At 38.8% G+C, this 24,345-nt stretch overlaps 3 protein-coding genes across 5 annotated transcripts in view; 2 read left to right on the top strand and 1 right to left on the bottom strand.

Moving 5' to 3' along the window:
• LOC141406858 (prostate and testis expressed protein 13-like) overlaps nucleotides 1-19,848 on the top strand; it is a 79,028-nt gene extending 59,180 nt beyond the window's left edge. The window contains exon 6 of one of the 2 annotated variants that reach the window (XM_074015577.1): nucleotides 19,711-19,848. In XM_074015577.1, the coding sequence (XP_073871678.1) occupies nucleotides 19,711-19,799 (89 nt within the window). In that variant the 3' untranslated portion in view covers nucleotides 19,800-19,848. Of the gene's footprint in view, nucleotides 1-10,805; nucleotides 10,945-19,710 lie in introns of those variants that run through there. The other variant, XM_074015578.1, reaches the window with a different exon arrangement.
• Nucleotides 471-4,080, bottom strand: PATE3 (prostate and testis expressed 3). The gene is made up of 3 exons (XM_005580093.4): nucleotides 3,942-4,080; nucleotides 2,568-2,690; nucleotides 471-1,591 (listed from the first exon to the last, which is right to left on the bottom strand). The coding sequence occupies exons 1-3, from the start codon at nucleotides 4,078-4,080 to the stop codon at nucleotides 1,467-1,469; spliced, it is 387 nt and encodes a 128-aa protein (XP_005580150.3). The 3' UTR covers nucleotides 471-1,466.
• PATE2 (prostate and testis expressed 2) lies at nucleotides 19,769-23,938 on the top strand. 2 transcript variants are annotated; one of them, XM_074015579.1, is made up of 5 exons: nucleotides 19,769-19,907; nucleotides 20,014-20,136; nucleotides 20,283-20,306; nucleotides 20,834-20,962; nucleotides 21,318-23,938. In XM_074015579.1, exons 2-5 carry the CDS (start codon nucleotides 20,085-20,087, stop codon nucleotides 21,452-21,454), a joined length of 342 nt encoding a protein of 113 aa, XP_073871680.1. In that variant the 5' UTR covers nucleotides 19,769-19,907; nucleotides 20,014-20,084; the 3' UTR covers nucleotides 21,455-23,938. The 2 variants fall into 2 exon arrangements, with proteins under 2 accessions (XP_073871680.1, XP_073871681.1); XM_074015580.1 differs by having other exon boundaries at nucleotides 20,834-21,038; nucleotides 21,318-21,515.
• The last annotated feature ends 407 nt before the right edge of the window (nucleotides 23,939-24,345 follow it).

Raw genomic sequence — 24,345 nt, 5'->3', positions numbered from 1 at the left:
TAAAAGAATATATAATTAAATTGTTTGTAACACAAAGGATAAATGCTTGATGGGATGGATACCCCATTCTCCATGATGTGATTATTGTGCTTTGCATGCCTTTATGAGAATATCTCATGTACCCCATAAATATGTACACCAACTATGTACCTACTAAAATTAAAAAATTAAAAATTAAAACAGTATTATGGTGAGCAAAAGAAGCCAGGTTTAAGTGAATAGTTTCTGTGTGATTTCATTTATAATAAGTTCCAGAACAGTCATAATTGTTTCATGAATATAGAAGTGCAATGCTCATTACCAATCCCAAGCAAGGACTCCCACTTTCTGGAGAATAACAGGAATCAGCATTCTGCCCATCGCCAGAAACAGGAGTCCCACTATATCTTGGGCTACTATTTAGTTCCATCATGCTTTAGTTACCTATTTGTCTGAGTTCGATGAGACAGAACACACCGACACACAACAAGTTATGTGAAGTCTGTTTATTACTTAAAGATGGGCAGCAAACAACAGACAAATCTCTTTGAGCCAGGCCCCCAAGTCTCAAGAAAGCTGTATAGGGTAGATGGTATTTTGACTATGTTTGCCTCCTTTTGCTGAGGGATCCTGAAAGGCAGCCCACCCTAGGTTATATGCCTCAGGTGTCATCTGACACATGGGGCAAAGCTTCAAAGGACCTCCTGCTTCTACAGGGAGAGTTTGTGTCGCAATGGGGAGGTGATAATGGAGGTGGGAGGTGATAGTAAAGGTGAATGGCAAAGGAGGAAAGGAAGAGAGAAGGTTTAGGAATGGGAGGGGAAGAAATGAGAGTTCTGATGCACTTTGAATGTACATCTCCATAGGAGTAGTAGCGGCTGTGTGAGAGCTCAGTGAACGTCACAGAGGCCAGGAAGTCCCTTTTTTGCTATCTCCTAATAACAGTGTAAGGATGTAGTTTGTAAATGCCAGGAAAATCACAATGGCTGAGTTTGAAGTGGGCACTGCCTGCTGGTAGAAATAACTTGGTGTCCATAGAGAAAAATCTTCAGTATCTGTCATCCATTTTATTGCTATTTCTGCTTAATCATTCTCCTGACACATGGGAATTTTAGATAAAAATGTTGTGAATTTTTAGCTGAAGGCTTTCTGGTGTACCTGAACTAGTTAAGCCAATTAGGATTCTAGAATGTCCCTGCTTTAAATTTTACTGTACAGGAACTCTTGGGGCAGGTTTCTTGGAGTATGGCAATGCCAATATTCCTGATAACAGGAGAAATCCATTGTTCAGAACCACTATTCTCTGACTGAGGGAGAAGCCAAGCTGAAGACACCAGAAAGGATGACACTAGCTTAGTCTTCTTAGGTTAATGAGAGTGCAGGGGTATTGTCAGGACAGACACGGAAGGAAAGCAAGGGCTTCAGAGTTGTGAAGGATGAGCAACATTGGGGACATTCCAAAACGAGACCTCAGGAGGGCAAATATCTTAGAGTTGGAAGTTACAGTAATTGTGGTTGCAGCATGTATGAACATAAGTCCGATTCCCGAGATCAAATGTCATGTTTCTGCAGAATTTCTGACACACCATGTATGATATCTGCAGAGTATTGCCTAAAATAGGAAAGAACCACAGAAAATAAGCATTTGATTTAAGCTCTCCAAGGTGAGTAAAACCCAGCACTAGTTCTGTTGGTGAAAATTTAATCAGGCATCAGGGTAAGTTGAGGGATGGCTTCCCAGCTTATACTCCCTAAAAGCGCCCAGGCAGAGAGATACAGAGGTCACTGGTCAGCTGCAGGGTTGTTTGCCTGAGGTCCCTGAAAATCCTCAACTCTGTGTAGCTGCTTCATTTTTCTCTCTTGCTAGATTAGCAACTAGTGATTTAGTGTCTTCCAAGTCAAAATCAGTTTGGTCATTAACCAGCCCCTCTTCATCCTCTCCTTCCACCACTCTTCTCAGCCTTTGGTAATCATCACTCTAGTCTCTACCTCCATGACATTAACCTATTTTTTAGCTCCTATACATGAGTGAGAACATGTGATATTTGTCTTTCTGTGCCTGGCTTATTTCGTTTAATATTATGACCTCGAGGCTTACCTGTGTTTCTGCAAAGGACAGAATTTCATTTATTTTTATGGTTGAATAATATTCTATTGTGTGTATATACCATATTTTCTTTATTGTATGTTTCAAAATAGCTAGAGGAGAACATATGGAATGTCCTCAATACAAAGAAATGATAAATGTTTGAGTTGATTAATATCCCTATTACCCTGATTTGATCATTACACATTGAAGGCTTGTATAAAAATATCACATGTACTCATAAATACTAACAATTGTTATGTGTCAATTACCAAAAAAAAAAAATCTGGTTGGTCAATTTTCTTGGAAATATAGAATCCCAACTTCTCCCTCCTGTCTCATTGACTGAAATCATCTTCTGTCTGTATGCACAGGGACCTGTGCTACCATCTGTGCTCAGGGGCACTCTGCACTGGTTCTTCTCTTGAGATGTGAAATTGCTGAAGCACTATCCTAAGGATTCTAAGACTCTTACAATACCTTCCTTGACCCTCTAACTTACCCTGGTAGATCTTTAAGAGCATGCATGCCTCGTCCTTCTGAGCAGTACAGGCACCAAAGCCTCTTCTGCAGCGGTCTGTCCGTGTGCGAAGGTGGCATGTTATGCACCGAAGTGATGTCACTGCTGGAGAGAGCACAGAGATGGTGTGAGACCAGGCAAAAGTGGGGACTTGGGATGGAGCTGGAAATATTCGATGGAGGTGGGGAATGAATAGTGGAGGGGGCAGGCAGATGAAGAGCTCCTGGTTGGGGTATTTAGGCAGTAAACAGTTGGAGCTCTTATGAACTCCTCATTTCAGAGTTTGAATAAAAAGAAAATGTCACCATATGAATAAAAGGATTCTGATCCCAACTTTAGCCCTTTTAACCCGGATAACTTTAAGCAAAAAGTTTGCTTCCACGTCACTGATTTCTCTAGCTTAAAAATGGTGCTATGAATGCTAGCCTGGCCTACTAGAGATATGGGTGTGATAAGGAGGGTGAGGGCTTTAAAATATTTCATCCAAGCTATTGTTACTGTTACTGGGTTTCTAACATTTGCCATTGTTTTGTGTTGTATATTGCTGCTTGGATATCGTTAGGTGATATATTCTGTTATTTTGAGCTTCAATCTGAATCTACATAAAGGCATCATCAATAGTAGTAACATAAGTGACACTTTTATGAGGTTCTGTGGGGTGAGCTATTCAAAATACAGGTTCAATTTAAAAAAAAATCCCTGGTCCACCTGAATGAGAAAAGAAAGCAATGATTGAGCATCCCATTTGGGCCATGTTCTCTCAAGTTGCATCTGATTTAATCCTCACAAAAGCCTTGTAAGCAGGCACCATTGTCCCTATTTCTTGAATGAGCAACCAAAGGTACAGAGAGTTCGAGACTGTGACCACAAACCATGAAAAAAATCTGTCTGATTCCAGAGCATTCAGTACTTCCTCTCATAGAGTTACTTGTTGTAATATAAAGTCTCTGAAAAGGGTATGAAAAGCCATTGTTCAGTCCTAAAATAAACTGAAAATTATTCATTATAGACTGACAGCTCCCTTAACAAATGGGATATAGGTTTACAAATAAAAAGGATGCCCTAAGGAAAATCTTGCCAGGGCTTGGGACTATGGGGAATGAATGGTAGGGACCAAGGGAGAAAGTGGGTTAAAAGGGCAGGACAGAGGCCTGCCCACCTGGAGGAGAATGGCAGGAGGTTGAAAAGGATGGAAGAGTTGGCAGGAAAGGCAAAGGAGCATTCTGGAGGCCGGCTTCCCCTGGCTCATAAAAGTGGCCAAAGCTCAGCCCTGCATGGACACATGCTACACCTGTAGTTTCCCTGGAGCTCCCTAGATCCTGTCTCTCAAGTATACCCCTCAGGTCCGGGACTCACCCACAATGAGGCAGCAAAGGGGGAAGAGGAACAAGAAGTATTTGTTCATCCTGACCCGGAAATCTCTTGTGCAGGAAAAAGACGCTAGGGGCTGTAAGCACAGGTCTGTAGGCTCCAGAGAGGAAACCTTCTTCTTCATCATAGGCTAGTAATTATTCATGCCTGGGGAGAGCCAGTCACACAAGGTTTCCTCTTGGAGCTCAAGTTCATTGGCTGTCCTCCTCACAGCAGAGAATAAAGAAAATTAATAAATGTTGAGGTTTGCATGGAGCTAACCTTTGAAAAAACATACAGTTTTGATATTATTATTCTTATCCCAATTTCACAGAGGAGGAAACAGGTTTGTTGAGGTTCCAGAAGCTTATCCCCGGTCACATATCCAGTGACTGATAGTGCTGGTACTCGAAGTATGACTTCCTAATTCTAGAGTCCACACGTTTCACCACCGTGATTCAGTGCCTCTCTGAGATTTATTCATGCATTCAACAAATATTTGTTGAGAAATTGTATATGCCAGCACAGTTACATGAGTGACACCAAGCAATGAATAAGGCAGACAAGCTCACCTGGCTCCTCACATTATGGGTAAGAAACCAGAGAGTGAGAGAGGACAAGATATATAGTCTGTGACCAAGCTTGACCTTCCACCTAGAATGTTTGATTCTCAGTCCCGAACTTTTACTTACAAGAAATCTGTCCTTCAAGGCCAGGGACTATTTACTTTGTGGAGCCATTAAATCCTCTCTAGAATTATTCCATGACTTGATCTTTAGCAAATTTATATTTTGAATCTGGCTAGTTTTTTGTTCATAATTTAAATGTCTGTCTTTATGAAAGCTAACTCAGTTAAGATTCGCTATGGGTAAAGTACTAGAAAACCATGGCCACTCCTGGCATTCTAAGTCTCCTAAACCACCAGCCAATGGCTGATGGCACTTGGTTAGAGATACTAGAAATATTCCATACTAAACTGCTTTAACATGTTCTTTAGTTGTAGGAACAATATGATCATTGAAACATATTGAGTCTGACATTTTTTAGACATCAGATGAAGATTGGGTAAAATATGATCTTTTATTAAGTGTCACAAAATTTACAATGTTTCTTCTCTATGAACAAACAGAGTATGGAGCCCACCTTTGCCTAAGAAGAGATCAAGAAGTCTGAGAGACTTACACAAGAGGGAACTGGTTCCTTTGAAAGAATTGATTCCAGAATGGAGAGTAAGGTTGTGAGGCCTTTGGATCTAGTTTTCTACTCTGCCATGTTTTAAAAGAGGGTGTTGAACACTGGATAGCATTTTTCAGAACATTCCCAGGCTTATCAAGAAGACAAACTTCTGAGCCTTTGGAGCCTGGGCGTCCCAAGTTATTAGGGCATTTCATTTGTCACTTGTTTTCTCTGCTTTATCCTCTATTTAAAAATTACCTGCTGGGTATAATGTTCACTCTTCAGGTGTTGGATACGCTAGATACCCAAACTTCACCATTCGATGATCTGTCCATATCATAAGCCTGTGTATGTACTCCCTGAATCTATAAAAATAAAAATTAAACATAAGAAAATAAAGAGAAGGAGCAGTACTAGAATCAGAGCAAAAGAAGCAGACATTCTGGTTAAACTGAAATGGATTTGCAGTTTCTTTTCTTCAAGTTTCTCCTTGGCAGATGCCTTCTGAAAGGCCAATTGTGTTTTGAATCTCCATTGTATCAATTATTTCCAGTTAAGATTGTAGAATTTTGCAACTCTACCCAAATGTTGGAGTCCTCTGACCTACTTCTCAGCCTCCCACAGTACCTCATCCATCACATTTTCTCTTGAAAACAACTTCTTTCTTCATTTATCATGGGGTAGGGGAGAGAAGGTGTTAGAACCTATTAATAGAGGTAGTGTGGCACAATGGAAACAGCATTTTCCTGAGAGTCTGGAGACCTGTGCCTGATCACTAGATAACTCATTGTGTCTTTAGCAAATTGTTTATCTGTAATATCAGGTTTTAATCATTTTAAGGACCCTTTAGAACTTTAACATTCTGTGGTTCCATGACATACATCATGAAGATGGGTAGCAGGTTCTGTTATTCTGAAGTTCCTAGCACTCTGCTTGGCACATGATACCACTGTCTGTGATGCCACTGCCATTGGCCACAGCACCCAAATTGATGTGCCCCCATGCCTAGAAGGCCCTCCACTCTGAATAGATGCTATTTGTTCTGCTCTGAGGAGAGGAACCAGAACATTGTGTCTTCGTGTTCATGGTCTTTCTTGGCTCTCTTGGCTCCAGGGTGGGTGGCTGAGATCTTCGTGATATCACAGATGAACAGTCCAGTGAACTTGTCTTTCTCAGTGCTGCCTTTTATTTTAGGGGAATAGAATTGGCATAGAGTCAGGGATCAGGCTACTTTGTTCATGGGTTCCCAGGGGCAGCATCGGTTTTTCAGAGTGTATATGAGGAACAGAGTAGGAGATAATGGCCCTTTAAAAATATCTGGTGGAGGAGTGCCTACTTGCAGGGCCCAGGAAAAACACCTAGAGTATACATCTAGCCCTTCCTACCTCCAGTTGCTGGTGGAGAGAGAGGTGAAGGAAAAAGAAACAAAACCAGCGTGTATTGAATGCTTACTATGTGCCATGCACAAGGCTGGGCCCTTCTACATAGATTGTCTCAGGGAGCCCTGGTGACAACATGGTGATGAAGTGTGTATCAAGGAGAGCAAAGCTGGGATTCAAACCTAGATCAGTGTCACTAAAATTCACGTTTCATTCACCATATTGCTGTTAATATGATGCTTCAGATGAAAAATCACAATGAATAATAAAAAGTTGCAAAAAGCTCTTTCAGAACATTTATGAACTGATTTTATACATGCAAGTATCAGATTATTTTTAGCTCCTTACCTCCATTCCTGAGCAAGGTTTACCAATATAGGTCTAGTGTCCTCTTAGTTTCATGAATTCCATGAACTCTGATAGATAAATGTATATTTTTATTTTTTATTAACTTCTAATTGATGTGAATAATTTCTTTTTCTACTGAATATTGTCAACAAACTGTGAGTATTAGCAGTGCCTGAGACTTTGTTACCAACAGAAATAAGTGAAAGATCAGGAATTAAATGATTTCATTTGCATCTTTGAACTTGTTAGGACACAAAGGTCATCCTGGTTTTATTTCTGTGAAAACATTCTTGTGAATGGAAGTGTGAGGCCAGATAAAATGAAAGAGCATCTTATTTCTGCATTTGCTAGAAATGCATTCAGAATGTGGGTTATTTTCATGATAAGAAAGCTCAATTAAAAAAAAAATGGCACACTTTGAAATGCAGTTTTGCTGTTTTTACAAAACCCTTTTCTTGTGGCTTCTCATACATTTTACCAGCTTGCTAAATGAAAGATGCTCCACGCGATGAGCAAATTTTAGTAATCTATGTTAGAAAGGGTTTGTGGATTGCAACAAAGGGACAATTTATTACTCATTTTCCTTCTCAAACAGAATAGTTGATTTTTTTGTTATATACTTTAAGTTCTAGGGTACATGTGCACAACGTGCAGGTTTGTTACATATGTATACGTGTTCCATGTTGGTGTGTTGCACTCATTAACTCGTCATTTACATTAGGTATATCTCCTAATGCTATCTTTCACCCCTCCCCCCTCCCCACAATAGGCCCCAGTGTGTGATGTTCCCCTTCCTGTGTCCAGGTGTTCTCATTATTCAATTCCCACCTATGAGTGAGAACATACAGTGTTTGGTTTTCTGTTCTTGCAATAGTTTGCTGAGAATGATGGTTTCCAGCTTCATCCATGTCCCTACAAAGGACATGATCTCATCCTTTTTTATGGCTGCATAGTATTCCATGGTGTATATGTGCCACATTTTCTTACTCCGGTCTATCATTGATGGACATTTGGGTTGGTTCCAAGTCTTTGCTATTGTGAATAGTGCCCCAGTAAACATACGTGTGCATGTGTCTTTATAGCAGCATAATTTACAATCCTTTGGGTATATACTCAGTAATGGGATGGCTGGGTCAAATGGTATTTCTAGTTCTAGATCCTTGAGGAATCGCCACACTGTCTTCCACAATGGTTGAACTAGTTTACAGTCCCACCAACAGTGTAAAAGTGTTCCTATTTCTCCACATCCTCTCCAGCACCTGTTGTTTCCTGACTTTTTAATGATTGCCATTCTAACTGTTGTGAGATGGTATCTCATTGTGGTTTTGATTTACATTTCTCTGATGGCCAGTGATGATGAGCATTTTTTCATGTGTCTGTTGGCTGCATAAATGTCTTCTTTTGAGAAGTGTCTGTTCATATCCTTTGCCCACTTTTTGATGGGATTGTTTGATTTTTTTCTTGTAAATTTGTTTAAGTTCTTTGTAGATTCTGGATATTAGCCCTTTGCTTGATATTTCTTTTAAAAATTTGAAGCAAAAAAAAGAAAAAAGAAAGCAATAAAATTTTTTTAAAAAATTTGAAGCAGTTGGCTGTTATTGAAAAGTCAAAAAACAACAGATGTTGGTGAGGGTGTGGAGAAGGAAACACTTTTACATAGTTGGTGGGAATGTAAATAAGTACAACATCTATGGAAAAGAGTATGAGTATTTCTCAAAGAACTAAAACACAGAACTACCATTTGATCCAGCAATCCCACTATTGCCTAGTGATAGAGCCATAGTATTGGTGGTGATGCTGCTATAAACAAACCTATTGCATTGCCAGTCATATAAACATATAGCACATATAATTATGTATGGTGCATAATAGTTGATAATAAATGATTGTTACTGTTTTATGCATTTACCACACAGGCTTTCCATTCTTATTTTAGAGTGTACACATTTTACTTATAAAACAAAAAAGTTAGCTGTGAAACAGCTCCAGGCAGTCCCTTCAGGAGGTTTTCCAGAAGGTGGCATTGTTTTCATGCTCTGTGTATGTTAATGTCCCTGAAGACCTTCCAGTGGGACAAGATGTGGAGGTGGAAGACCTCTTGATGATATTGATGTGACACTGATGATCATGACCCTATGTAGGCCTAGGCTAATATGTATGTTTGTGTGCAAATGTGGTTTGCAAATATTTTCTCCCTGTATCTTGCCTTTTCATCCTCTTCAAGAGTTTAAAAAGTAAAAAAATTTAAAAACAGAAAAAAGTTTATAGAATAAGGTTATGAAGAAAGAAAAATATTTTCCTACAGTTGTAAAATCTATTTGTGTTTTAAACTGTTATTACAAGAGTCAAAAAGTTAGAAAAGTTAAAAAGTTTATAAAGTAAAAGAGTTATAGTAAGCTAAGGTTAATTTATTATTGAAGAAAGAATTTTTTTAAAATAAATGTACTGTAGTGTTCATAAAGTCTACAGCAGTGAATGGTAATGTCCTAGGCCTTCACATTCATTCACCACAGAGTAATTTCCAGTCCTTCAAGCTGGCATTTGTGGCAAGTGTCCTAAACAGGTGTACCATTTATCTTTTATAGCATATTTTTTCCTGTACCTTTTATATGTTTAGATACACAGACACTTAGCATTGTGCAATTGTCTACAGCATTTGGTTCAATAGTGTGCAGTACAGTTTTGAGCCTAGGAGCAGTAGGCGCTACCGTATAGCCTAGGTGTGTAGTAGGCCGTACCATCTAGGTGTAAGTACACTCTATGATGTTTGCGCAAGGACAAAATCATCTATTGACATACTTCTTAGAACATACCCTTGTTGTTAAGCTATGTATGACTCTACTTCTTTCACATCTGTATATCTTCTTCAGTGAAATGCCTCTTCATGTCTCTTGTCCATTTTATAATTGGCTTATTTGTTCTTTCACTGTTGAGTCTTGAGAGTTCTTTATATATTCTAGATGCAAGTCCTTTGTTAGATATACAAAGGTTTGCAATGTTTTCTTCCCTTGTATCTTGTCTTTTCAACCTCTTCAAAGGGTATTCACAGAGAAAGGTTTTTAGTTTTGAGGAGGCCCAGTTAATCGGTGTTTTCTTCTATAAATTATGTTTTTGATTTCAAGTCTAAGAACTCTTTGACTAGCTCTAGATCCTGAAGTTTTTTTTCCTATTTAAAAAAAAGGTTTTATGGCTTTTGTGTTTTACTTTTACAGGACATGTTTAATTAAAAAGTTCATTTCCTTAGTAATTGTAGGGCTATTCAAATTATCTATTTCATATTGGATGACTTGTGATAGTTGTGTTTTTCAAGGAATTGTTCCATTTAGTCTAAATTATCAGATTTATGTGTATAGAATTGTTTTTGCTTTTCTCTTATTATTGTTTTGATTTCTGCAAGGTCTATTGTTATATTCCCTGTTTCGTACTGATATTGTTTAGTTGTATCTTCTCCTATGTTTTAATTTGTTAGTCTCTGATATAGTTTGGATACTTGTCCTCACCAAAATCTGATGTCAAAATGTAACCCCAAGTGTTGGAGATGGCATCTGATTGGATGGATTTGTACCCAAGGTTTAAAATAAGCCATACCCTGTTTCTTGCAGTTCAATAGTTCTATATGTAACTTCCAAAGAGTACCGCATAATAGAACTTTAATTACTGATAAGTGTTTGGTGGCAAATGTGTGTCTTATATTAGAAACATTGCTTGAGAAGGCAGGATTCTTTCTATCAACCTTGGTTTAACCTGTGGGAATATCACTCACAGAATTGGTAGATATACTCAAGAAGTATAATGGGCCATGCAAGAAAATATCCAAATCAAGGCTTTTGACTAACAAGTCACTAATGATGATAATATATTAGGTTTTGTGATGTAAGAATAAATGTTTGGTGTCTGCCTTGGTTCCTGACACAGAGCTCCTAGTCTCTTGGAATTTTCTTGGTGACAGGCAAATCTTTTGTTCTAGTGAGGTGACTCTTGGTGGACTCCTGGATGCAGGCTGCTCACCAGAAAGACAAAGCCATGATTAGAAGCTTGGAACTTCCTCCAGAGATGGGAAGGGTACTGGAGATTGAGTTAAAAATTGATTGTCCCTGTATCATGAAGCATCCATAAACATTCCTAAACTGTGGGGCTCAGAGCTTTCAGGTTGGCAAATGCATCCACATACTGGAAGAGTGGCGTGCCCTAACTTCATGAGTCACAAGATTCTGTGCTCAAGACCCTTCTGGACCTCACCGTATGTACTTCAACATATACATGCTGTTCATCTGTTTCTTTATAATAAACCTGTAAATGTAAATATAGTGTTTCCATGAGTTCTAAGAGAATGTTTGCAGAGTAGTAAACATGAAGGAGTTGTGAGAATTCTTGATTTGTAGCCAAGTTGGACAGAAATGTGGGTTCCCTGGGCACCCAGTACTTGTAACTACGGTCTGAATTTGGGGGCAGTCTTGTGGGACTGAACCCTTAACCTGTGGTGTCTGCATTAAATCTGGGTAGTGTCAGAATTGAATTAAATTGTAGGACATCTAGTTGATGTCTGCAGAAAACTGGGGAATTGCTTGATATAGCAAACTCACAAATTTGGTGTCAGAAGTGTTGCAAGTAGAGAAGCAGGTTTTCTTTTAGCTATCGACTGAAAAAAGTAAAATAAAACTGAAGAATAGCTTTTAAATCATAAGGCTCTCAGAAAAATAACCTACCAAAACTAATCAATTTGTAATGTTGTTACGTATGTTGATTAAGAATAAAGTTTTTGTATGATGAATTCTTATGTATGGCTAGCTAATCAATACTCTGCTTTGACTCTGCAAACTGCTATCATATTTTCCAGTGCTAGTCACCTAAAGCTAATATGCTTAACATTTTAAAAATTCATTATATTATAACATTAATTAATTTTCCATTATGTAAACTGTTTTGAACATGCTGGATATACAGAAAATGAAAAACAGCTCAAAGAGAAATTAACACTGCAATGCAAACTGTACAGAAAATCTGGCAGTATAAAGGAGTATCAAAGGAGGATTGATAATCAGGAAACTGAATTTATTCTAACCTTACTGGTGAATGTTGAAAGATGTGACCAATCATATGTGCAAGATACACTGTCAAGGGCAACTATAGGAAGCACTTATAGAGAATTATGAAGAGTCAGAGTAGCCTGATAAAGAATCATGAAAAACGGGATGTCAGTGTAAAATCAATGTAACTACTGATGCAAACTGAATATCTGTTGTTTATGGTTGCATAACAGCTGGTGACTTTAATCAGATAAACAAAGCTGAAAATTGGCTTTAGCCAATTGCTGGCTACTGGCAGGCATTTGGGGTATTTGCTTTGCTCAATAATAAAATCAGCTAATTCTATACTTATGAATTGGCATGCTCCTTTGAGTCTTTATTTAGTTTCTATCTACCAGTGAACAGTGGAGGAATCCAAGAGATAGCCCTGAGAGTGAGGCCAAGGTCTGATGCAACTAACCTGTCACAAGTAGGCAGGGCCAATGCCCCATGTAAAGTGGCTTCCTCTGCTGTGAGACAAATAGGTTGGGACATTTTTTGGCAGGAGTTAAGAAGTCTGGCACGCAATGGTAGCTTCTACATCAGAAATATAGTTCTTCACTTTGTGTTTAGTCCATAATGGTGGATACGTTGTCATGTCCAGTGCAATGATTTAGGTGACAATGGTGACAATTTTATCAGCAACTGGACTCCAGTTGGTCTCACCAGGGAATGAGCCCTTACATGGGCATTTACATGAGTGAAGCAAATGGTCTAATTTGTTTTGCATCCTCACAAAAGGGTATCTTTAATCTGCTAGTCTCTAGTCTTCCAAGTAGCAGACAAGGTTGCTTGGATATTGTCAACAGCCAATGTTAAGTAAAAATTCAACAAGGATCTTTAAGAAAAGTATTGGCCAGAGTTATGAACAGACCCTTGAGTTTTGCCCACTGAGCAGAGAAACCACATATACGTTGAGTTTTGCATAGCTGGGATGGATACCACTGGGTTTCAGCTTGGAAAATCTCCATACTGATTTCCACAAAGGTTGTACTAATTTACATTCTCAGTGACTCAGGCCCGTGCAATTACAGAAAGCTCTGTAAATTAAGGGATCCATTGAGCCAGTAGGTTCACTTCGGGTGGTAGAGGAGGGGAATGGCTGCTACCTTTACATCAAAGCTGAGATGTTATTCAGGCCAGGCCACCTGCATTCCTGAATGTACAATTTCCTTTGCTTGTTGAGGGTTTTGGGCCCTGGCCACCTGGTTGGTTATTGAGTCTGAGTTTTCCCACCCCAAAAAGGAAATAGCAGTCCAGAATGTTACAAGGCTTTCTTGGGTCAGGCATTCAATTTTATTTTTTGTTTTCCTCTCTTAAAAAAAATTTATTTTTATAGGTTTAAGGGGTACAGGTACAGAGTTCTTACATGCATATATTGTGTAGAGGTGGAGTCTGGGCTTTTAGTGAACCCATCACCCAAATAGTGAACTTAGAAGTGAGAACATGTGGTATTTAACTTTGTTTCTAAGTTATTTCACTTAGGATAATGGGATCGAGTTCCATCCATGTTGCTGCAATTAACAAAATTTCATTATTTTTTATGGCTGAGTAGTATTCCACAGTATGTATGTACCACATTTTCTTTATCCAATTATCTGTTAGTGGACACTTAGGTTGATTCCATATCCTTGGTATTGTGAATGGTGCTGTGATAAACATATAAGTGCAGGTGTCTTTTTGATGTAATAATTTCTTTCCCTTAGAGTATGTATCCAGTAGTGGGATTGCTGGATCATATGGTAGTTCTATTTTTAGTTTTTTGAGAAATCTCCATACTGTTTTCCACAAGGGCTGTACTAATTTACATTCCCAACCAACAGTGTATAAGCATTTCCTTTTCTCCAAATTCTTGCCAACATCTGTTGTTTCTCAACTTTTCAATAAAAAGTTTTTATTTTTTTGTGGGTACATCACAGGTGTATATATTTATGGAGCATATGAGATGTTTTTATACAGGCATACAATGCATAATAATCACATCAGGGTAAATGAGGTATCCGCTACTTCAAGCATTTATCCTTTCTTTGTGTTACAAATAACCCAATTACACTCTTTCAGTTATTTTAAAATATACAGTAAATTATTGTCAACCTGTTGTGCCATCAAAGACTAGATCTTATTCATTCTACCTAAACATATTTTTGTACCCGTTGGCTATCCCTACTTCTTCTCTGACTTTTTAATAGTAGTCATTCTCACTGGTGTAAGATGGTATCTCATTGTGGTCTTAAATTGCATTTCTCTGATGATTATCGATGTTGAGCAGTTTTTCATGTTTGTTGATCAATTGTATGTCTTCTTTTGAATAGTGTCTGTTCATGTCCTTTGTCCACTTTTTAATGGGGTTGTTTTTCTCTTGTTGAGTTGCTTGAGTTCCTTATAGATACTGGATATTAGCCCTTTGTTGGAAAATTTTTTTTCATTCTATAGGTTGTCTGTTTACTCTCTTGATTGTTGCTTTTGCTGTTCAGAAGCTTTTTAGTTTAATAAGTCCCATTTGTTTATTTCTGTTTTCATTGCATTTATTTTTGAAGACTTGGTCATAAATTTCTTGCCTAGACAAATGTCCAGAAGGGTTTTTCCTAGGTTTTCTTCTAGGATTTTATAGTTTCAGGTCTTACGTTTAAGTCTTTAATCCATCTTGTGTTACTTTTCATGTATGATGAGAGGTAGAGGTCCAGTTTGATTCTTCTGCATCTGGCTAGCCAATTTTCCCAGAACTATTTATTGAATAGAGTGTCCTTTCCCTAGTGCATATTTTTGGTGACTTCTTCAAAGATCCATTGGTTATAGGTCTGTGGCTTTACTTCCGGGTTCTCTATTCTGTTCCATTGACCTATGTGTCTATTTTTATATCAGTACCATGCTATTTTGGTTACTATAGCTTTGTAGTATAGTTTGAAGTCAGGTAATGTGATGCCTCTGGTTTTGTTCTTTTTGCTTAGGGTTGCTTTGGCTATCTGAGCCCTTTTTTGGTTCCGTATAAATTTTAGGATTGCTTTTTCTAATTCTGTGAAAGATGGCATTGGTAATGTGATAGGAATTGTGCTGCTTTGGGAAAATGGTCATTTTAATGATATTGATTCTTCCTAGGCATTCCATTTTCATGAAAGCTTAATAGCATGTCAATAGATACTTTTCAAAAGGCATGTAGCTTTGTCAGGGAGGTGACACCAATGAATGTCTCTGGGTGGAGGTTGTCTATTGGTTCCTAGAGTCTCCGGGTGACAAAATCAGCAGTCACAGACGTGTGCAGCTAGAAGAGGTCATTAGGATTATGGGGCCCTCCAGGTAAAAAGTGAGACACAGCTGGCCCTACAGCTTCCAACGCAGCTGTAGGCGTTCCTGTAGCTGTTGTTTGGATTCCACTGCAAGTTTTGCCTAGACTCTATCCTTTGAATTTTTTTCCCTACAGGAAGAAGAGCAAATTGTTTAATGCAGACTTCTGGGGTTACAATAGCTACAAGGAGTTTGTTATTCTCAGGGGTGTAGAATACGCAGGGAGGAGGAGAAAGCTGCCTTGGAGGGATAACTGGAGAAGTGGAAGACTTTTTGTCGCCTGTGGCACTTTGCCTCACCCACACAGGCCTCCCAGCATCTGAGGCTCTTTCTTTTTGTCTCCACATGAGCTGCCATAGTTTGTCCTGTAATTCTTGGTGCTTTCTGCTAATACAGTTATGTATTGCTGTGTAACCAATTTCTCAAATCTTAATGACTTGAAAAAGTAAAATTTATTATTTTCTGTTGGTCAGAATCTGAGTGTGTTTTAGCTGGGTCCTTTGGTTCAGTGTCTCTCCCAGATTGTAATCAAGTTGTTGGTTAGGACATAGTTCTTTCATGGCTCAACTGGGAAAGAATCTCCTTCCAATCTCAGTCACATAGCAGTTGGCAGGATTCAGTGATTCAGGGTTGTTGGAATGTGTTGTTAGGTCCTGGACTCCAGATAAGAACCATATCCTTGGATGATACTTGGATTTCGGCCTGGTGAGACCCTGAGCAGAAAATCTAGTTATACTGTGTCCAAACTTCTGAATTATAGAAACTGTGAAATAATAAAATATGTGTTGCTTTAAGCCACTACACTTATAGTAATTTTCTGTGCAACAATAGAGAACTAATACAAGCAGATAACACGCTGGGGTTCCCTTACCTCCCACGAGTTTGGGTGCAAGCACTTGCTACTGGATTCCAGGATGTCTTCTATTATCTCTTAGTCCTGTCGTGTGGGAGCCCTTGTCCTTTACCTTCCAGAGAGATGGTGTCTGTCATTATCTCATCTTCATCTCTCAAACTGTTAAGGACTATTAAGGGTCTGGATTTTATCCTACTTGCAAGCTACCAAGCTAGCCTGTTATTGTTTGATGGATGCTGGTGGAAGAAACAAAACCCCTGGGTTAAAAACAAAAAGGCCAGGTGCAATGGCTCTGCTTATAATCCCAGCATATTGGGAGGCTGAGGTAAGCGGATCACTTGAGGCCAGGCCAACATGGCAAAACCCCATCTCTACTAAAAATACAAAAAATTAGCTGGGCGTGGTGGTGCATGCCTTTAATCCCAGCTGCTTGGGAGGCTGAGGCAGGAGGATCGCTTAAGCCTGGGAGGTGGAGGTTGCAGTGAGAGGTTGCACCACTGCTTTCCAGCCTGGGTGACAGAACAAGGCTCTGTCTCAAAAACAAACAAACATACAAACAAAACCAAAACAAACTAACAACAACAACCAAAAACAAAGGATTTTAGCACTCACAGCAAAAGCAGAAGCCAGCGCTTCATGTTGATTTGCAGTACTCCTCTGGTTCCCTGAGTCTCATGCTGGGAAATATATGAGGCCCAGGTCAATGCTGTCACACTGTGGGTTTGTGGTGAAGCTTAGGAACACTGTACTAGAGGAATCTACCAGTTGTATACTAAGTGGAATCAACCCTACTCTTTGTTACCGCATTCTTCAAGGTTCCTCACTGCAAACATAACCCTGAGATATGGCCTGGGTGAAAAGCAGCCAGAGCCTCACATTTTTGGCATCCCCAGCAAGAACGTGCAGTGATGCTCTGGGCCCATGGTGCACTGCTCTCCCATACAAAATATAAGAAGCATGAGAGCAAATAATGAAATATTAAATTAAGAGAAAGAGAAAGTGAAAAAGAAGAAAAATTTAAAATCTAAAATAAATGAATAATGAAATTTAAAGACATAAAAAGTGAGTTTTTTAAAATAAAAAAGATTCACTATACAAATGATAGAAGCTCTTGAAAAAAAAGAAAAAGAACAGACAAGTATTAAAAATTAATAACCATAATAAAACTTTTCTGAAGAACAGAAACTTCCCATTGAAACAGCACACTGTGTACCTGAGAATACTGACTTAGAGTGATCAAAACAAACACATGGTCTTGTAAAGTTAGTGAACTTAAAAAAAAAAAAATCCTTTGAGCTTTTAAGTCAAAAGATCGTACAACTTATAAGGGACAGAAAATTACTTTCAAGTGTAAAGAACATAAAGTTTTTTGACATACCAGAATTTCAGAATTATTATTTTTATAATTTCTTTCTGAACAATGAATCAAGAAAAAGTACTTCAGATAGACAAAATGACAACGAGACCTCAACATATGGGCTGATGGTCAAGTTTAAATATAAACTTACTAGTAGAACAAAGACTAAGTAAAGATTAAAAGGCAGAGAGTGTAGTATGTAGTGACCATAGAGTTGGATAATTAGATATTGTATAACCATAAAAAAATGCAGGTGGTAGTGGTTGAGAAAATAAAGAGCATAGACAAAATTTTACAACTATTTTAGTAACCACCATTAGTGACGGTATTGTTATGCTGAGGCTTGTAGGTGTTTAATGTGGGATAAAGCAAATGATTGATTATAGGACATTCTAATTCTATTGAATTCTAATTTCATTCTATCCTGTATATTCCATATTATAATTCATATACATGTAATATTCTGTCTTACATCTTATATACCATATATATCATTCTAATTCTGTTCTAATTCTGTGTCCTTGAGAAGTAGAATTCTCAGTGTAAAACAAAAGAGGTACAGTTGTAATATAAAGTTAAAACTTTGCAGTCTTAAATTTCTATTGAAAATATCAACAGGAACTCACAAGGTATTTGTCATCTATTCATCTATCTACTTTTTTCCCTGAAGAATCCTAGAAACAAGGCCAAATTTGCAAGAAAATTCTTATGCAGTTACTGGGCTAAGATGACAATTTTTTTATAATTTTGAGAGCTATTGTCTAATTTTATTCTGTACTGATATATGAAGTTACAGACCTATCAGCAGTGTATGACAGTGCTTGTTTTACTCCAATCTTGCCAACACAGTTGTGTTATCAAATTCTGATTGTCAATCTGTTAAGTAAAACTAATATCTGAATTTAGTTTTAATGTACATGACTAAAATTAGGAGTAAGGTTCACCATATTTCATGTGTTTAAGAAGCATTTTTGGTTTTTTTGTTCTGTGAACTATGACGTTATTATTGACTGCCTCTCTCCCCTTTGAATTGTTAGTCCTTTAAAAATCACTTTCTGGAATATCTGTATAATAGGGAGATTAGCCCTTAGTCTGAGATACGAGTTGCAAATATTTTTAATGGTTTATTTGTTATTTGGGCTTTTCTTATGGATTAATGATTGGTTTTCCATTTATGTAGAAGACTTTTTTAAAATATAAGTAATCATTTTTTTAATGGTTCTATGTTTTGAGCCATATATAGAAAAGTAACCCTCACCCTAGACTATAGAAACTCCTTCCATTTTATTTTCTGGCACTTCACTGTTTATTTATACCCTCCAGGTGGACAGCAAGTCCAGGATATTAAACACAGTTTCACTGATTTTCTTTGTAAATCTGCCTAAGTAGCATAGCATTTTCCTGTGAAATGTGAAACACTCGCTGCCTACTATCTTGGAACCCTTGCTGGAATGTAGAAAGTCTCATTTCTCATCTTTATTATAGTTCAAAAAACCAATCTAATAAAGTTGGATGCTCTGTGGAGAATGGACTGGAGGGATGCAAGGCAGGATATGGGAAGAACATTATTGATTCCTCTCACAAATATTTGTTAGGCATTTCCTTTGTTCCCAGCCTCTAGATGCCAAGTGTGCCATGATAAATCAAAGAAACCCCTTGCTTTGTTCTAGTGGAGGAGTAAAAAAGTGAGCCAATAGGAATGTAAGATCAGCTAATGAGAATTGCTATGAAACATAAAACAGGGGAAAGGGTAGGAAATGAAGGCTGTCATTTTCTAGAGATTGAGCAGAAAATGCTGCTCTGTCTGAGGGGGTGACATTTGAGCAAAGACCTGAGTGAGCAAGGGAAAAGTGGAGAGAAAGGGGATTGGAGAGGAGGCCATTGCTCATAATGAGGAAGCCGTTGATGGCTATGATAAAAACTCTGGATTTTCTTTCAAAGGTAATAAAAAGTCATCAGAGGGTTTTCAGCAGGGGTGTGGCATCTATGACTTATTCTCTGACTGCTTTATGAAGAAATGATTGTGAAGGGGCAGGGGAGAAGCATGGAGGCTAAAAATAAGGCCATTGCTTTGTCCAGGCAAGACAGGATGATAGATTGGATTATGGTAATGGCAGTGGCGACAGAGAGTAATAAACCCATGTGAGAAGTTAGTAGGTAAAATGGATAAGACTTGCTGTTAAATTGCTCAATGAGGATGAAACACAAGAAGCTGTAAAGAATACCTCCCAGATGTACTAAAATCTGCAACATTGTGAGGAGGGACTGGGCAAGACTGAATAACTAACTGTTGGGTGCTATGTTCACTACCCAGGTGATGGGATCATTCGTACCCCAAACCTCAGCATCAAGCCGTTTACCACTGTAACGATCCTGCACAGGTACCCCCTGAATCTAAAATGAGAAGTTGAAAATACTTCTTAAAACTCTGCAATATTGAAGTAGGAGCAGGTCTGGTGAATCAGGAACATTACAATTTCATTTTCATTAGAGGATTTGCACAAAATCAAAGTGAGTACCCTCTTTAGAATGCTGTGCAGCAATCAGATATGGTGGTTTGGCTCTGGGAACATTGTCATACTATCTGTCCCTGAAATTTTATGACTATATAATTTAGATGACTAGCTCAGATCACGAAAGAACAACTCGCTCCTTCCAGAGGAAGCTGCACCCGACAGAAGCTCCAGGATGCTTGTTCTCTTTCTGCTGAGCACAATCTTTCTGCTCTGCCCATATTGGGGTAAGTCCTGGAGACAGAGGGGAAGCTGGTGGTTGGTTAAGAGATGGACAGATGCTGGGGGAAGAGGCAGTTTTCAAAATTGGCTCTTGGGGCAGTGGCAAATGTATGTGAGATTATAACAAGGAAGGTTTTTCTTCTTTTCACAGGTGAACTTCATGACCGTGTAGAAGGTACAATCATGGCTTGTCTGAAGTCCTTGGTCTTCAGATGAACCTTCCCTTCATCTTCAGAGAGCCCTGTAATCCATTCTTATTATAGAATCCTAGGGGTTTTGCCTCCTGCCAGACCTGTTTTGTCCATTTCTTAGAGTAAGGAGGCTAAGATCCACTTTACTTTCTTTTACCTATTACTCGGCAAAATCATCAGGCTAGATAAGGGGTTCATTACTGGAGGTCCATGGATAAATTTCATGAGAACCCTGACCTCCCGAAGTTGTATACAGTATTTGATTTATGTTTGCACAGGTTATCTTTCACAAGATTTTTTTAATTGGAGAAAATGTGTACAAATGTATTAATGTGTACATGGGGAGGACCACAGCATGATGATCCCTATCTTTCTCAAGATTACCAGGAGTCCATGGTCCAAAAAATGTTAGGAACCACTAGGCAAGAGTAAGTTCCTGTAGTGAAGCCCCCAGCCCCAGAGAATGTTCTCAAGACTGCATCCTCTAAGCACCTCTTTTTGTATCTGACAGCGACTGAAATAATGTGTTATAAATGTAAAAAATATCATCTCGGGTTATGCTATGATGTCATGACATCCTGCTCCCTGAAGCCTAAACAGTCCTGTGCAGTTGAGAACTTTTACGTCCTTACAGTTACAGGTAATGTGGAGTATAGAGTGACTGGAAAATCACCACCACCATCCCTGAGAAACAGTGGTGTTCTTTTGCCCTCAGAGTGAGTGGGTGAATGGGATGGGTGAGTATGGGGTGGTCATGAGGGGATGGCAAAGACAGACTTTTCCTTAAGACCATATTGGGTGAAAAAGAGGCTGATGTCCCTTACCTGGCAGGGAATAAAATCTACTCTCTGGGTCAGCAATGAACAGACTCAGCTTTGGAACTCATTTGGGCCTAGAGAAAGGTTAGTGAGGGCACAAAAACAGATTACTCCTAAGAATGCAGTGAAAGGAAATGAGGTCATTATGATCATATTTCCTCTTTTTTACCTCCTCAGGGCAGAGCCTGTATCATTATTCAAAACTGTCGTGTATGACCAACTGTGAGGACATCAACTTCTTGGGGTTCTCGAAGAGGGCAGAGCTCATCTGTTGTAATCATAGTAACTACTGCAACCTCCCTGAGGGAGTTTAGCTCTGTGTATCTCCTGGATTTGGGGTTCTTTTTCAACCACTACCCTTTTTTTTCTCTTCCCTGAACCTGAATTTTGCTCTCTTCTTCTATGCAATGGTACAGAGTGAGAAAGCCAGCTCATAGTGAAAAGACAAGCAGGCATAAGGAGACGCAGTGCGGGCAGCAGAGCCTAGTGATGATGGAGCCCTAGACTCACCCTTTGCACATCCCTGTCACTCACAGGTGGGAGGGGTTTTGCTCTCCTTACGTGATACTGCCATGAATAAGCTCAGACTTAGTCATTTGTTATCTCCTGTATGAAAATGTGAACACTTGGGCCATAATAATCTCCAATTTGTACTGAGATTTCTGTGAGTATCCTGTATCCTCATCTACACTCTTCTCTCAGTTGGAATTCTCTTTGGATTAGCCCCGACACTTTCTGGCACTGTCTTTTTTTGCCCATGGGTTCTGGAGAGGGCTAACCCCAACTTCCCAGTGTGTTGGCGGCATGGGCCAAGTCTTTCTCTGATAGAGCTCCTGGGGGAACCTCAGGGCAGAAAAAAAACCTGAACAGACAGGGATAAGGCATTAGAGAAAATTTCAGGGGGCATTTCAATTGGTAAAAACTAAGATCTGAGAGATAACTTGCTGTGGGTAGAATTGGCTTGAATTATCATTGCCCTGGCCGGCCAGGCAGCCTTGGGCACATGGTTGAACTAGGTGATTAGATTGGGAACAGAGTGTTTTTTTAAGGATGGCTAGTCAGGTTCTTCTCATGGGACTGAGAAAACAAAATGCTGATAATGTGGCAGGTGGCATGGTAGTTGAAGATAATAGGATGTAAATAGATACCATGAGGTAGCATTCAAGTAACAGAGTGCCCTGTGTAAGAGGAAGTTATGAGTATGCAGAAAGTGTGAGAAAGGCAGCATATAGGGGTAACAGTGGTGGAAAGAGAAGCAGGCAGACACAGAGAGAAACAGATAGGAAGAGAAACTAAGTAGCATTGATGTTGGAGCACACCTGTGGCCAACGTGGCACGTTTTCCTTGGATACACACTAACCCTGGTGTTTCTGTCCTTATGAGGCTGACTGCAGTTCTTGGTCCTGGTCTTCCATGAGCTTCTTTCTCTTATATTATGCCACATAAAATTCTTACAATGAACCAACCAACCTTCTATCTGAGTAGTCTGGTATACCCTATCTTTGTCTATGTCTGAGAATATAATGCTTTCTGAGGAATTCTCAATTTGGATTTTGAAGAGTCAGGATGAAAGATACATGAAGACAGCTGTTTCACGGTAGACAAGCAAACTAGAAAAGCTAACGTAACATGAATATTTTAAGTTTGAGTTATGGGCTCTGGTTTTGTAAGAGCTCTCTCCCCATTGAATCATGGGGATGGTAGAAGTCGGTCTAGAAAAAGAAAAGAAAATATTGTTTAGCTTTGGTTTTCAAAATAGACTTTAAAAATATTTTTGAATCAATGTTAAACAAAGCCAAAGTTTGGTTTTGTGGAGCACGCAGAGAGTTTTAATTATGAAATCTTTATGTTTCAAGAGCACACTTTGGCATTCTCAGCATTATAGCGTTGAATTTGTCTTTATGTAGTGGATGATTTGGATTTGAATTTGGTGGCTTCCAAAATCCCCTTTGCTGATAAGTGCACCCAGTTGCATCATGTGTTGACTTATGACAACTCACAGTTACTGACTTCTTTGGAGATTTCTCTCTACTAAATATTAATAGAAGCAGCCTTGCCCAGATGCTAAACTCACCACCTGCATATGGGCCTCAGCCAATGAATGGCTGGCCCCTTGTATTAAGGTAGAACTAAGTCTGTGGTGCAGTTTGTACCCCAGAGCTTTTCCACGGGATCCAACTAAAGCTAGTCTTCAGCTGAGACCATGTTTTTGTTAGTAATTCCCCCCTAACTTCCCTTCATTCCCTTATTCTCTAAGTTTTAAGCTGACAAGACCAAGTGTTTTGTCTCACTGTGAACAGAGCTCTAAAACAAAATGAGTTCAGGTTAGAAAACGAAGTTACATTTTGGCACTTGCAAGTAATAGTGTGTGTAGTGTCTAAACTAACTCTTCCTGAGTCAGGATAATCTTTCTTCTTAGGCTTCCTTACCGACTAGATAACATTTCTCTAACCTTGGAGAATATTTTCTGTGCCTTACCCTATCTTCGGATATTCTTCCCAGTTCCATTTTCTAACCTGATCAAACAAACGTAGCAAAAGTTAGGTGAAAATTTCTTTACCCACATGATAAAACACCAAGAATTTATCCTCTGATATGCACATGTTCTTCTTTCATATATATACATAATTATACAGAGAATTGTTTCTTCACATATCTTTTTAAAGGACGATACTTTGGCTAACGATCTGTTACTTTGTAATTGACTGGTAAATAACTCACACAACCTTACCTATTCAACCAAAATAAATTTCACGTGTATTACGCATGTAAATGTAATAAAGAAAAGCTTGCTTTTTGTTGTGGCTATCATTATTTGAACTTGTAGTTATGTGCTAGGCACACGTCAAGCATTTTTAATATATGATCTCATGTAACCTTAACTTCCCATAAAGTAGCTATTATTACAAGACAGTTCAATAGATGAGAAACTTGAAGAACAGACTGGTTAAGTAACTTGTCAAATGTCACACAATTAAGCTTTCTAGTTACTATTGCTACATAACAAATTATTGTGTTCACTAGTGCCATGGATCAGGAATTAAGAAAGTATACAGTAGGTTTGTCTGTGTGCTGTGATGTCTAAGGCCTCAACTGGGAAGACTCCAAGACTGAAAGTGATGAAAGAGCTAGAAACTGAAATCATTTGGAGGTGTCTCCACTCACATGTCTTTGGAGTTGATGGTAGTATAAGTTGTGATGTCAC

Source organism: Macaca fascicularis, chromosome 14 (assembly GCF_037993035.2).
Source record: "Macaca fascicularis isolate 582-1 chromosome 14, T2T-MFA8v1.1".
Classification (NCBI taxonomy): domain Eukaryota; kingdom Metazoa; phylum Chordata; class Mammalia; order Primates; family Cercopithecidae; genus Macaca; species Macaca fascicularis.
The sequence above is the reverse complement of the archived record's forward strand: the minus strand, read 5'-3'. Positions and strand labels throughout refer to the sequence as shown.

Excerpts from the sequence above, each read along its gene's own strand:
- PATE3 (XM_005580093.4), bottom strand. The coding sequence starts at position 4,080 with ATGAAGAAGAAGGTTTCCTCTCTGGAGCCTACAGACCTGTGCTTACAG. Across the intron at positions 2,691-3,941 it reads CCTTTGCTGCCTCATTGTGG|CAGTGACATCACTTCGGTGC; the intron begins GTGAGTCCCGGA and ends TGCTCTCTCCAG. Across the intron at positions 1,592-2,567 it reads GCTCTTAAAGATCTACCAGG|GCAATACTCTGCAGATATCA; the intron begins GTAAGTTAGAGG and ends TTCCTATTTTAG.
- PATE2 (XM_074015579.1), top strand. The coding sequence starts at position 20,085 with ATGCTTGTTCTCTTTCTGCTGAGCACAATCTTTCTGCTCTGCCCATAT. Across the intron at positions 20,137-20,282 it reads TCTGCTCTGCCCATATTGGG|GTGAACTTCATGACCGTGTA; the intron begins GTAAGTCCTGGA and ends TTCTTTTCACAG. Across the intron at positions 20,307-20,833 it reads ACTTCATGACCGTGTAGAAG|CGACTGAAATAATGTGTTAT; the intron begins GTACAATCATGG and ends TGTATCTGACAG.